The 13563-nt window shown below is 47.2% G+C and overlaps 1 protein-coding gene across 1 annotated transcript in view; it reads left to right on the top strand.

Annotated features, from left to right (window-relative positions):
* The window catches only part of Svop (SV2 related protein), a 77102-nt gene that overhangs the window by 47457 nt on the left and 16082 nt on the right, over positions 1 to 13563 (top strand). The window contains exons 7-11 of the mRNA XM_010604009.1: positions 29 to 92; positions 3057 to 3182; positions 4918 to 5046; positions 8378 to 8451; positions 12448 to 12524. Of these exons, the coding sequence (XP_010602311.1) occupies positions 29 to 92; positions 3057 to 3182; positions 4918 to 5046; positions 8378 to 8451; positions 12448 to 12524 (470 nt within the window). The remainder of the gene's footprint in view (positions 1 to 28; positions 93 to 3056; positions 3183 to 4917; positions 5047 to 8377; positions 8452 to 12447; positions 12525 to 13563) is intronic.

Genomic DNA, 13563 nt, shown 5'->3' with positions numbered 1-13563 from the left:
TTTTTTTTTTTTTTTTTTTTTTGTCTAGGGTGACGCTGTATGCTGAGTTCCTTCCAATGAAAGCCAGAGCCAAATGTATTTTGCTGATTGAGGTAAGGAAGGGAGTGCTGGGTCTCTAGAGAATGCTGACTCTGGCGTGCAGCTCCCAGCTGCCCTGAGCCACAGGACAAGGAAAAGGGCAATAAAAATAATCAGACTCAATTCACAAAGACTTAAATGGATCATTTATGTAAAGTCAGACCTGGCAGTTTTGCAGTATGGAAAGCTTCTTCACCTGGCATGAAAATAGAGTCAATTATCCCTTTTTAAAATGGTAGCAGGCGCCGGGCATGGTGGCGCATGCCTGTAATTCCAGCACACGGGAGGCTGAGGCGGGAGGATCACTGTGAGTTCGACACCAGCCTGGGCTACATAGTGAGTTCCAGGTCAGTCTGAACTACATAGTGAGACCCTGTCTCAAAAAAAAAAAAAAAAAAAAAAAAAAAAGGTAGCAGGGCCAGGGATTTAGCTCTGTGGCATTGCTTCTGCCTTATAACTGCAGGGTCCTGAGTTCAATCCCTGGTACAGAAAAAAAAAAAAAAATCAAGCAGATAGGACTTCCTTTAATGGGAAATAGCTTCTCTCTGAGAGCTGGAGTTGACCGATGTACCTTGAATGGGCCAAACTCCTACCCCCACGGTAGCATCACCCTCGATTCCTGTTTTTACCCAGAATGGCCCAGATCTTGTGGGAGATCTCCCCTCGTATTCACTTCCATGGCCAATGGGCTGCCTTGAAACTTTTTGTGGTCCAGTCAGTCCCTCTGAACTCCACCTGCTGGGGACCTGTGACCCATTTAAAGCCATTTAAGAGCTCTCTCACTGTCCTATAGACCCTCCCTGCTGCTACCCAATGGGTCCTTCCAGGAAGCTGCCCGGTGGGCCCCTCCTTACGACAGAATGGTTTGTTTGCCTCTGCTCAACACTGATGTCCACAGCGGTGACTGTGCAGTCACTCGGACCCTCTCAGGCACTGTGACTGCACGGAGAACACTGATCACATGGGCCCCACAGCCCAACCCAGCCATCCACTTCTGTCCAGGGAAGGTGACAGTCAGCCTGTCCACAGTGTTATGCATGACTCAGTTGGTTTCAATATTAAAGTGCATCTGCGCCAGCTGATCCTAAACCCTGACTGTGCCTCATCATTTAACATCCTGTTCTCTCCTAAGACCCCGTATAGCTTCCCATAGGCCAGCAATTAGAGTTAATTCCTGGCCTAGCTCGGTGTATGCCTAATGACCAGTGACATTTTGACTATCACCCATTTTGATAGAAATGGAGTATGGTTCCTATCAGCAAAGGGGGATTTAGGAAGCTCTGAGACTCCAGAATTGATGGGAGAAGCTGGTTTGAAATGGAAAATAGTTGCAGAATGAAGGTCCCAGCAGGAAATAGCATATTCGCATTAGCATCCTTTGAGGGGGGCTGAACAAAGGCACGATTTTTATAGACCCTGCAGGGGTGTTTTCTTTCCGGGCCTGAAAAGGGACTGCGCGTAATCAGCATCCCAGAGAGTTGTGTGATGAAGGCTGCTGGAGAGAAGTGACTTTCTCGGGGACACAGCCAGCCCGTGAGCACCCTGTGGGTGACAGTCAAGGGAATACATGCCCCAAATTGTTCCCCTTTGTCTCCCTCTCATATCTTGCTGGCTCCCCGTTGGCTGCACCCACTGAGAAGCCAGAGTACAGGAAGTTCATGGGATCCATGCAAAGGTAGAAAAGCACGGAGAGTGGTTTGGAGAGGCAAAGAGAAGGGAGCTCTGTAGGACAGAGGGGTCCCGGGGCATGAGTAAGCAAGGGAGAGGGATGTCAGCAGACAAAACGCAGTGTGTCCACATGTGTGGTCCTGTGCATAGCGACATTATGCAAATAGCCAAGATAAGAAAACAACCCAGGTGCCAAGAGGGAGACGTGGGTGCGTAAACATGTGGTCCATCCATACCGTGGAATATTACTCAGCCTTAAAAAGGAAGGAAACTCTGACACAAGCTCCAACGTGGATGAGGACATTATTTAAGATTATGCTAAGTGATCCAGACACAAAGAGAGAAATATTATATGATGGCACTTACATGTGGGGTAGTTAGAATACTCAGTATTCGTCATGACAGAAAGTAGACTAGGGATGGCCAGGAGTGGGGGGAGATAAGCTGCTGTTTAATGAATAGAGTTTTTATTTTGCAAGATGAAAAGGGCTCTGGAGACAGATGGTTTTGGCCATGGCACAATATTTTAAATGTATTTAAAGCCACCAAACTGTACACTTAAAAATAGTTATAGAGGTAACTTTTATACTGTGTATTTTACAATAAACATAGGGGGGAAAGATGAATCAAAATTGCTCAACGTATCCACTAACATTGACGCCACATAGCACTGATGACATCGGTCTCCCTAGCAGGGCTGCTGAACTACACAGCTCAAGAGGCACCAAACAGATAGTACACAGTAGGAGCCGTGCATGGTGGTACACACCGACAATCCCAGTTAGAAGCTGGGAGGCTGAGGCGAGGAGGAAAACAAGCTTGATTCCCACCTGGGCAACAAAAGGACTTAGCAAGAATCTCTTTCAAAAAATAAATAAATATGGGCCAGGGATTTGGCTCAGTGGTTCCGCTGCCTGCCTTGCAAGCACAAGGACCTGAGTTCGATCCCTGGTACCACCAAATCCAAGAAAGAAAGAAATATAATGCAGTGCAAAGGCCCTGGGTTCAGTCCCTAGCACCACACACACACACACACATTAGACAGTGTGGACAGGCCTCTAGGACACCTGTAAATGTGACCCTGTGCAGTGGGTCCCTCAGACACCGTGTATACACTATACAGTAGAGATGATCTTTCAGAAGTGCTCCTCCAGCCCAGCCAATGGACCACGGGAAAAGGCTGGCCCATAGGACTTTCCTGACCCCAGACACCCCTAACCCACACTGGTACCCTTGTCCTCAGTGACCCCGCGACTGCTCTCTGTGCGGACCACACTACTCCCACTCTGACGCCGATTCTCCCGTGCCAGGTCTTCTGGGCCATCGGGACAGTGTTCGAGGTCATCCTGGCCGTGTTCGTGATGCCCAGCCTGGGCTGGCGCTGGCTGCTCATCCTCTCTGCGGTCCCGCTCCTGCTCTTCGCTGTGCTGTGCTTTGTAGGTATCGTTTAAGGGAGCTTCTTTCCTACGTGGTACTTCACTCTCCTCTGTATCTTGACTGGTAGAGATGATTTTAATCTCTGTACCACCTTCTAAGTGTTTTTAAAAATCAGGAAATGAGACCATGGAATGGGTAGCTCTAGTGTGAGATGTTAGCGTTCCTGCAGGTAGATGTTTCCGCGGTATTCTCTAGAGAGAGGGCTGGGATCCAACTCTGCAACATGTTGCCCCAACATTGCAAGATCTACACTTCGAGTGCCTGGACTGGATTCACTGTGACTCCTAGAAACCTAATTCAAAGAGGCCTGAGTTAAAACAGAGGGCTAGATACCTGACAGAGGAGTAAATATCTGGCTTCAAGCGTATCTGAATCCAGGAGTTCAAAAGATCGCTCTGTCTCAACTCTGTACCACCCATGCTCCCCAGAGAGATCATTCTACACGCTCACTTTATGTGTAAAACAAAACACTTTACAGCCAATGGGGCCCCGATTAAGCCTGTAAATGGAGCGTTCTTACATATGGTTAATACTACAATACTTCCTGGTAATTACAATAGAAGTTAGTAATTACTGAGTTTAATAGGCTCTTTACACACATTATTATGTTCGTTCCTCCCAGTAACCATAAGAAGTAGGACTATAGTGAACTCCTGTATTAGGATGACTCCAGTTCCTATAATAAACAAAGCGCACAAAACTCAGTAGCTTAATACAACAGGAGTCTATTTCTCACTAACAATAGTTGAGAATGAGCATCCTCATTGGCAAGTGGGATTCTGGGTCCAGGTTGTTCCCCCACCCCCACCCCCAGCTTGTGGCTTTGCCATTCTCCAGGGCTTCAGAATCTTCTACGTGCACAGAACAAGGAAGGGAAGTAGAAATTATACATCTACTTCTTAAATGTGTTGGCCCAGGATAATCTGATGGCATGCCATTGGTGAGAGCAAGTCACATGATCTCACCTAACTGCAAGGGAAGCTGGGAAATGTAGTCTAATGCTGAGTAGCCATGTCCAAAGATAACTCTATGCTATGGCAAGGGAAGCTTGAACTTTGGTGGACATTGGCAACCTTTGCTACATATTGCTTTTACTGATGAATAAACAGGCCTAGAGAGGCTGCTTGACTGGTCCAAATGAGCAGCAGAACTCTAATTTGAGCCAGATCTTCTGACTCCCAGTCTCACTATACCTGCTGTTTCATAGATCACTGTTGCTTCCTTTTATATAAATGTATCTAGTCACTTGGAGTTGGAACTCCACTAGGCTTAAAGTTCTTTCTGATCCTCCCCCACACCCTGACTGAGTTTGCCAGACAATGCTGAACACAGGTGAGATAGTTTCTGTCGACTTGGGAATGACATTTTTAACAGTGGTCACAATTTAATTCAGCCCTCCCCAGAACTCTGAAAGCAGCACCAAATAAAAGCAGTGGATGACAGTGACAGACACTGCACAAAGCACTTTGCCTGAAGTATCCCACTTAATGCTGTGAACGGCCCTAAGAGGTAGGCTCTACTATTCATGGGTTAGGAAACGAAGGAACAAAGAAGTCGATTCCTTGCGTAGGGTCACACAACCGTATAACAGGTGGCAAAGCCCGGATGTGAAGCCAGGGCGCTGGCTCCAGAGCTCCCACCCTGCAAGACCCCGCACAGAAACGAGAGTGTACGTCTGGGAGCGAGTGTTCTGTTCCACCCTAACCAGCCCACCCGGCTCTCCTGTGCTCCCAGTGGCTGCCGGAGAGTGCGAGGTACGACGTGCTGTCCGGGAACCAGGAAAAGGCAATCGCCACCCTAAAGAGGATAGCGACGGAAAACGGAGCCCCCATGCCGCTTGGGAAGCTCATCATCTCCAGACAGGTCAGTGCCCGCACCGACTGCCTGGGGCACGCGTGTCTGTGTGCGTGCGGGGGAGCGTGTGCGCCTGGCATGGGACTCGCGCCAGTCAGCCTGTGTCCCCAGGGTGAGTGCACACACACGTGTTCACTTGTGCCTGCGTGGGATGGATGGGGGCGCAGTGGCCGCTTAGACTCAGAGCGTCAGGCTCCTTCGCACCACTGAGCAAATCAAAGGAGCCCATTTATTTTGATAAAAAGGAAAAGAGAGATATATTCAAAGGGAACTCGGAGGAGATGGAGGGGAGTCACCACCTCACTGTTGCAGGCGTGTCCCGGTCTTTTGTAGCAGAGAACAGTGAGGGGATGGAATCAATACAGTGAGCCCGCACACATGTTCAGGCTTGTTTCACCCCTTACCTCTCCATCCCTGGCCTAAGCAAATGACACTTGTTCTCATCTCCTGGTGCCACCATCCGTGTAGTCTGGCCATTTCTCCGGGCTGAGGAGAGGCGGGGGTGGCTGGCGGTTTATGCCCTAGGCTTGAAAAAGTTTAAGGAAACCATTTGTCCCCAAAGGAAAAAAAAAAAAAATCTAACTTTTAAAGTTCCGCCTGCCCAGGCTGGTTGCAGAGATGCGGTAGGGAGGGCCTGCAAGGGGAATTCAGCCACTCCATTCTCTTTCCGCTGCTGGGTCCTACAGGTTCCCCAGAGAACTGAGCCAGTGATTGAGGAGTGTTATGTCTGCGGCAGGTCCTGCAACTGCTTGTTTGGTTCAGCTTTTCAGCTGATGAAGTCTGGTTAACAACTATGATTGATGGGCAGTTGTTCAATGAAAACACAGTAGAGGGTGAAGGGCTTTGGTGGGAGAGTGCGTGCTTAGCCTTTGCGAAGGCCTGGGTCTGATACCTCGCATAAACAAACAATTAATGAGATAGATATAAATACATAGGGGAGATGAGGGTGACTCCCTTAGAACTAGGGTCAAATGCTACTCCCCTAGTAAGATCATCACAGAATCTGCCATAAGCATTGACACTGCACACAAAGGAATGAGAGACACAGGTTTAAGGCGGCAGACTCTGCCCTCAAGCATCATCTCATCTGTCAGGTGTGAGGGCGCACACCTGTCATCCCAGGCCTGTGGGAGGCTGAGGCAGGAGGACTGCAAGGTCAAGCCCAGCCATGGCAACTTAGCGAGACTGTATCTCAAAATTAAAAATAAAAAAGGACTCAGGAGGCTGAGGCAGGAGGATCACTGTGAGTTCAAGACCAGCCCAGGTCAGTGAGTTCCAGGTCAGTCTGAACTGCATAGTGAGACACTGTCTCAAAAAACAAATAAACAAAACCATGTTTTAAGAATTATTCTTTTTGTAAATAGGAATACATTTTTCTTGTATTTATCAATACATCTGTTCATCTCTCTATATATTTGGTTTTGGGGTTTTTGTTTTGGTACCAAGGATTGAACTCAGGTCCTCGGTGCCAGAACCACTGGGCTAAATCCCTAGCCCCTTTGTTCTCTGAGGCAGAGTCTCTCTCTGTAGTTCAGGTTGGCCCTGAAATCACTATGTAGCCCAGGCTGGCCATTAACTCATGTCATTCTTCCTGCCTCAGCCTCCCAAGTGCTGGAATCACAGGTGTGAGCCACCACACCCACAATTAAATCCCTTTCTAAAGGGCATGAGCCGGGCATGGTGGCACATGCCTGTAATCCCAGCACTGGGCAGGCTGAGGCAGGAGGGTCACTGTGGGTCAGTCTCACCCTGTCTCAAAAAAACCAAAACCAAGAAAACATAAATATATATTAATGAATCTGTTCCAAAATATAGTAAGTGAATATATATTTTTCTCAGGTATATTCAGTAAATGCAAATATTCTCCAGTATAATCAATAGGCATATTTAATGATTTTTAAATTTTTTTGATGGTGCTAGGGATGGAACCCAGGGCCTCTAGCATGCCACTCAGTTACATCCCCAGCTCGAATATTGTCTTTTTATTGAAAAATATATTACACAAAGAAAGGGATTCTGTGACACCCACACAGTAAAGAAGGGGTTTATTTGGCTCACATTTTGTAGAGGTTTCGGTCCACAGTCAGCTGGCTCCAAGACAGGGCGGCAGGGCAGAGGGGCTGGCAGAGGAGGCTGGCTTTACAGCCTGTCAGCAAAGCAGAGAGAGTGAGAGGGAAGGAGATAAAGACACCCTTGGAGACCACGCCCTCCGTGGCCCACCTCCAACCAGGCTTCCCCTCCCAACATCACGCTTAGTTTTCAAACTCCTGCGTGGGCTACTTCTCTGGTGAGTGTCAGGCCCCTGTGACACTTTCACCTGGCGCAGGAGGCTCTGGGGGGCTCATTCAGATGTAAACCCTAACAGGGATCAAAAGATGGTTGGAAGGGGGAGGGAGGGAAAGAAAAGGGGATGAAGAAAAGGAGTTAGGATGAATTAGGTACCTCACAAGCACAAGGACCCAAGTTCGATCCCCGGTACCAAAAAAAAAAAAAAAAAAATTTCAGGCTGGCCTTGAATTTACTGTGTAGCCCAGGCTGACCTTGAACTCAGGATGATCCTCCTGTCGTAGCCTCTTGAGTGCTGGGATTACAGGCGTGCGCTACCATGTCCAGCAAACCTATAATCTTTTTTTTGCACTTTTAGCATTTTTAAATAGCAAGCATTTCTTAATCTACGGGTAGGAAATATACGTTCATTAACTGTAACTGTGAAGACTATAACCACAGTTGTAGAATATATTTTTAAGAGAACATTATAAAGCGCAGATCTGATAAATCACTTAATACTGTTAAATTCTTTTGTTTGTTTGTTGTGGTGCGGGGATCGAGCTGAGGACCTTGTACTTGCAAGGCAGGTGCTGCACAACTGAGCTAAATTGCCTGCCCCTGATAAATTCTTAACACATGCTGAGTTACATAAAATTGGCAAAAAGGTCATTTAGCTAAATCAATCTGTTAAGAAGTTGGCCTGTAGTGAGCTAGCTTCTTAGTACATTAATTGTTGTCACTCTGACCTGGCCTTGGGGGAGGCCGTGTGTGTGTATGTGTGTGTGTGTGTGTGTGTGTGTGTGTGTGCGTGTGAAGTGGTCACACGCTCTTTGTGCTGGCTTCCTGGGCCCTGGGTCCCTGGGTCCCACGAGGCCTCAAGGGGCCAGGCCTGAGGGCTTCCCCGCTCTCAGGGTCCATGTGGGGTGTGGGGTGGCTCATCCTGGGGACCCTTCAGCACTGTGGATTCGAGTCCTGGCTTCTCAGAGTCCTAGGCACCAATCTCGGGCCACCAGCCAGTGCCTCACAGACCTGGACAGAGGGGAATAACCGGCACGTCCTTGTCTTGAAACAGGAAGACCGAGGCAAAATGAGGGACCTCTTCACGCCCCACTTCAGATGGACAACGCTGCTGCTGTGGTTTATTTGGTAAGAGGCGGGTGCTGACCACTTTCACCCCATTTATTTGCCCTTCATTTGAAGCAATTCACAGAAAGCCTTTTGATCTCAGGCATCATTTATATATTGTGGTAGTCTGAGCATCACCTCCCTGATTTCTACTTTATCTACATTATCACTTATGCAATCCGTTTGTTTTTGCTTTATTTTTGTTTTGAGACAAGGTCTTGCTTTGTAGTTCAAGCTGTCATGAACTCACAGTGTAGCCCAGGCTGGCCTCGAACTCGGAGGAAATCCTTCTGTCCCAGCCTCCTGAGTGCTGGGATTATAGGCATGCGCCACCATACCCAGTTTAATTTTTTTTTTTTTTTTTTTTTTTTTTTTGTACCGGGGATCGAATTTGGGACCTTGTGCTTGCGAAGCAGGTGGCGGAACCACTGAGCTAAATCAATGGCCCAAGATAAGTATCTTTTAAAAGGGAATGTTGGCCATGATACATTCCTGTAATCCCAGTATTTAGGAGGCTGAGGCAGGAGGATCTCAAATTTGAGACCAGCTGGACTACATAGCAAGAACTCATCTTCAACTACAAAAAAATAGCCAGGTGTGGCAGTGTGTACATGTAATGCCAGCACTTGGAAGGCAGAGGCAGGAAGATTGCCATGAGTTTGAGGCCATCCTGGGCTCCATAGTGAGTTCAAGGCCAGGCTGAACTACACAAGGGACCCTGTCTTTAAAACAAACAAACATAAGTAAATAAATAGAAATTCTAAATCTCCATTTTAAAGGAAAACACCTTGATTATAGGCCATAGAGAGAGGCTGCTCTTCTAAACAGAATAAAGGTAGTTGTATGGGTGGCTGGTCTTCCAAAGCAATGAGGCTCTGTATTTAACAGACAGGCTGGGAAGGTGGGGAGATACTCAGGATTCAACAGCACATAAATGAGACTGAGATATAATCAAAAAAATTAAAAAGAGGGCCGGGGATTTAGCTCAGTGGTGCCACCGCCTGCCTTGCAAGCTCAAGGACTCAAGTTTGATCACCAGTATCCTCCCCCAAAGAACAAAAGAATTAAACTTAAAAGGAAATCTTTTTCTACAATAAGAGTTAATATTTATGTTGTATCAATACCCTCCTCTCTGCCCATATTGCTTTGGGTACCACTGCTGGCACATGGCCTGTAGTTTGAGATCCAGGATTTGGTTAACACGTCCATTTTTTAAACTTCCTGTTCTGACTCCGTTCAGTTTTTCTTAAACAACAGCCACAGGAGGGGACTGGTGGGAAGGGAAGGTGTATAGAAAGAGCAATTATCTTACATTTCGTGACAAATCAAATCAAATTTCAGCCATTCTTTCAATTCACTTTCTACCAAATCGTGTACAGAGCAGCAACAGTGTACAAAGCTTTGTGCTTTAAGCTTTGTGCTCCTGTTTTAGCCAGTTCTCAATTTTCCTATTCACCTTTGAGCAGAGGTGCTAATTAGCAGGGGCGTCTCCCCAAGGTGGTTGATTACTAGGAAGAGAGAAAAGCTTTGATAATAGGTAGAACTGAGCTTCACTTCTGCCCCCACGCTCCTAGGGGCTGAATCAAATCACCAACCGCTTAGTAAACACCTGCCCTGGCCCAAAGAAATGTGAAGCCTGCAGGATTCTTAAGGAGGGGGTTGGACAGAGTTGGAAACACCTAGCTTCAGGTTTATGTAATTCAGCTGTGTCCTCACTGTACCAATCCTAAAGCAGTGAATGAGAGGCTAATATTCAGTGCACCACCAAAGTCACTAAATTTGCTAGTATCAACTGTGTGCTGTGGTACACTCCTTTAATGCTCACACTCTGGGAGGCAGAGCAGGAAGATCCCAAGTTCAAGCCCAGCCTAAGCAACTTAAGGACTTACGGAGATCCTATCTCAAAAAGGGGGAGGTAGGCTAGGCATGATGGCACGCGCCTCTAACCCCAGCACTTGGGAGACTGAGGCAGAATCACCATGAGTTCGAGGCCAGCCTGGGTTGCATAGTGAATTGAAGGCCAGCCTGAACAATGTAGTGAGACCCTGTTCCAAAAAACAAAAAAGAAAAAAAATTTTTAAAGGTGAGGGCGCATGCTGTAGATACAGCTCAGTGCAAAGGTCCTGAGTTCAATTTCAAGTGCCACACAATAATATTAGTAATAATAATAATATCAACAACAACGACAACCATAAAAATTTGCCAGTACAAACTGTAACCCAGTGTAACAAAAATTTGACTTCTGATTACAACTGTTCTACCGGATGTGAATGCTATGGCTCTCCAAATTTGAATATCCTAGTTTCCAAGGTCAGTTAGGAATGACAGTCATCTTGCCATTGATGGGGTCCGAAGGAGGTCCCCTAAAGAGGAGAAAGAACCTCAGCGGGGCCTGGGTACTTTCTTCATGGGTCATCGCAGACAGCACTTGGAGATGTGTTGATGAGACATAGACAGAACTGGAAAGTAAGAGAAAATAGATAAGGGACATCAGCCTGAGCAGCCGGAGGGCCACAGCTGTGATGGAGAGGATCGGACTGGCCCATTAACAGAGGAAGGAGGCCAGGTTTTGCAGAGGGGCTGTGCGGGTGAAGGTCTGGTCAACCATTACCTCCGCGCTCTGGAGAACGGCCTGGTGCTTAACCCAGTCCCCAGGAGAGGGCTGCCTCCATTCGGGACAGTGTCAGTGTTGTGGAGGCTCCTCTGGAATCCACGGTGGCTGCAGGTTGAGAGTGGAGACTGGAGACTTCTGGGCCCTTGCTGGTAGCTGAACGTCCCTGTGTTCTCTTGACTTGGTGTCCTCAGTCTGGAAGGGGGAGGAGGGAAGGTTACGTAAATTTGGGGCTGATCAACTTTTTATTTTGCGGCTTTTACGTGGACACTTCCTAAATGATTAATATGTCTAATGTAAATAAAGCTGAGCAAGGATCTGACCCAAAGTTTTCAGGTAATATAAGAGACACAAATACAAAGTGAGATCAAGCTTTTAGTTACCCATTGAGCATCTGTAGGCCCACATGAAGAATCACTAGGTTGTTTGATGGGTTTTTTTTTTTTTTTTTTTTTTTTTTTTGGTACCGGGGATCAAACTCAGGACCTTGAGCTTTGAGTTTTCAAGGCAAGCAACGGACCCACTGAGCTAAATCCCTGGCCCTTTTTGTTTGTGGTTTTAATTTCTTTGTTTTGTTTTAGCAAATGTGACTTTCAAGTCCTTGACTGCCTCAGGAGAAAACACAAATCATGGCTGTAATAAGTAGGAGGTGAAGGGCCCACGAGTCTGTCTATCCTCTGTCCCCACGATGATCTCTAGGTCAATTCCATGAAATTCTAAAATCTTGTTCAAGTTCACCAAATTGGTGAAACCCTGATGGGTTTCAACAAACCCTGACAGGTGTCACTGGGGCTATTTTCTTCTAAGTTTTGATCCCCATGAAGGTTTTCTCCTATTGTCAGCAGGGTAGACAGCTCTGGGGTAGGGGTGTCTCGGGATGTGTTCTCAGTCTTGATTTGTGTGTGTGTGTGGTACAGGACATTAAACCCGGGCCTTGCTCATGCTAACCACGTGCTCTGCCTCTGGGCCACAGAGCCAGTCTGATCTTTTTCTCTTTTGGCAGGGTTGCTGGAGACTGAACACAGGGTTTTCACACTGTGCTACATTCTCAGTCTTCCCCCGCCCCCACTTTTAAATTTGAGACAGTGTTTTGCTAAATTGACCAGGCTGACCTTGAACTTGCGATCTTCCTGCTTCAGCCTCCCAAAGAGCTGAGATTATAGGCATGTGCCACTGTGGCTCTCATTCTTGATCTGTCAAGAGACACAGAACCACTCCCTTTTATCACACCGCCAAGGTTTGTACCTGTCACCTTCCTGCTCCAGGTACTCGGTGACGCCCCCAAACACCCAGCGTGGTCCAAAGCCAGGTCCGCACTGCTGTAGATGCAGATCCTCCCCAGGGAGAAGGGGGCAGGGGTCTTGCCTTTGTCTGAGCATCTCTGCCTCTTTTGCTTGCTCCTGCAGGTTTTCCAATGCGTTTTCTTACTATGGGTTAGTTCTCCTCACCACCGAGCTCTTCCAGGCGGGGGACGTCTGCAGCAGTGAGTATCGTGTTCCCTTTCCCCAGTACGTGTGCAGTGGTGTATATACCTGTAGGCCAGGCTCCGCCCGATTGGCCTGGTTTCCAAGATGCTCTGAAGGAGCCTGGAGGTCTTGACACCATGAGATGACATTTCCAGCATCACAGTCTTGTGTTGGGCCCAATTTCTGAAGCAAGTACAGTTCAAAGATCAACCAAGGTGCTGTGAAGTCTTGGTTTATTTGAGCGGCAGAGATTCCTGAACCAGGCAGCGCCAGTATGCAGGTGGTTTGGGCTCCAATGAAGGGATGTAAGGGGGAATGTTCCTGAGTATCAAAAGACCCAATGAGCCAGGCACGGTGGCGCGTGTCTGGAATCCCAGCACTCTGGGGAGGCTGAGGCAGGAGGATGGCAAGTTTGAGCGCAGTCTGAGCAATCTAGCAATTTGGTGAGACTCTATCTCAAAATAAAAAATAAAAGCTGGTGCCGGGGGTGTAGCTCAGTGGTGCCGCTGCCTGCCTCCCAAGATCAAGGTCCTGAGTTGGATTCCAGGTACCAAAAAATAAATAAATAAAAATAAAAATAAAAGCTTGTGGTATAGCTTAGTGGGAAGGAACTGTGTTTCAATCCCCAGTCCCAGAAGAAAAAAAAAAATAGATCAAATGCCAACAAATTTAACACGAAGATCTAATTACTGGTGTAGGGGTGTAGCTCAGAGGGAGAGAACCTGCTTAGCATACTGGGGGTCCTGGGTTCAACCTCCAGCACTACAGAAAAATAAAACAAAGATGAAGTTAATTTTTTTGTTTGTTTTTATTTTTGTTTGGTTTGGTTGTTTGTTTTGGTACCGGGCATGGAACTCGGGTCCTTACACTTGCAAGGCAGGCGGCGGAACCACTGAGCTTAATCCCGGCCCAAGATGAAGTTAGTTTTTATAGTGATCCTAGAATTGGGGGAATTTTGCTTTATAAAAAAATTATTTTTTATAAATGTACTGATGGCAGGGGATTTGGCTCAGTGGTTCTGCTGCAAGTACCAGGGCCCAGGGATAATTCCTGGTA

Source organism: Fukomys damarensis, unplaced genomic scaffold, assembly GCF_012274545.1.
Source record: "Fukomys damarensis isolate Sample0158 unplaced genomic scaffold, DMR_v1.0_HiC HiC_scaffold_12, whole genome shotgun sequence".
NCBI classification, from domain to species: Eukaryota; Metazoa; Chordata; class Mammalia; order Rodentia; family Bathyergidae; genus Fukomys; species Fukomys damarensis.
This window is presented reverse-complemented; position numbering and strand designations above follow the sequence as displayed.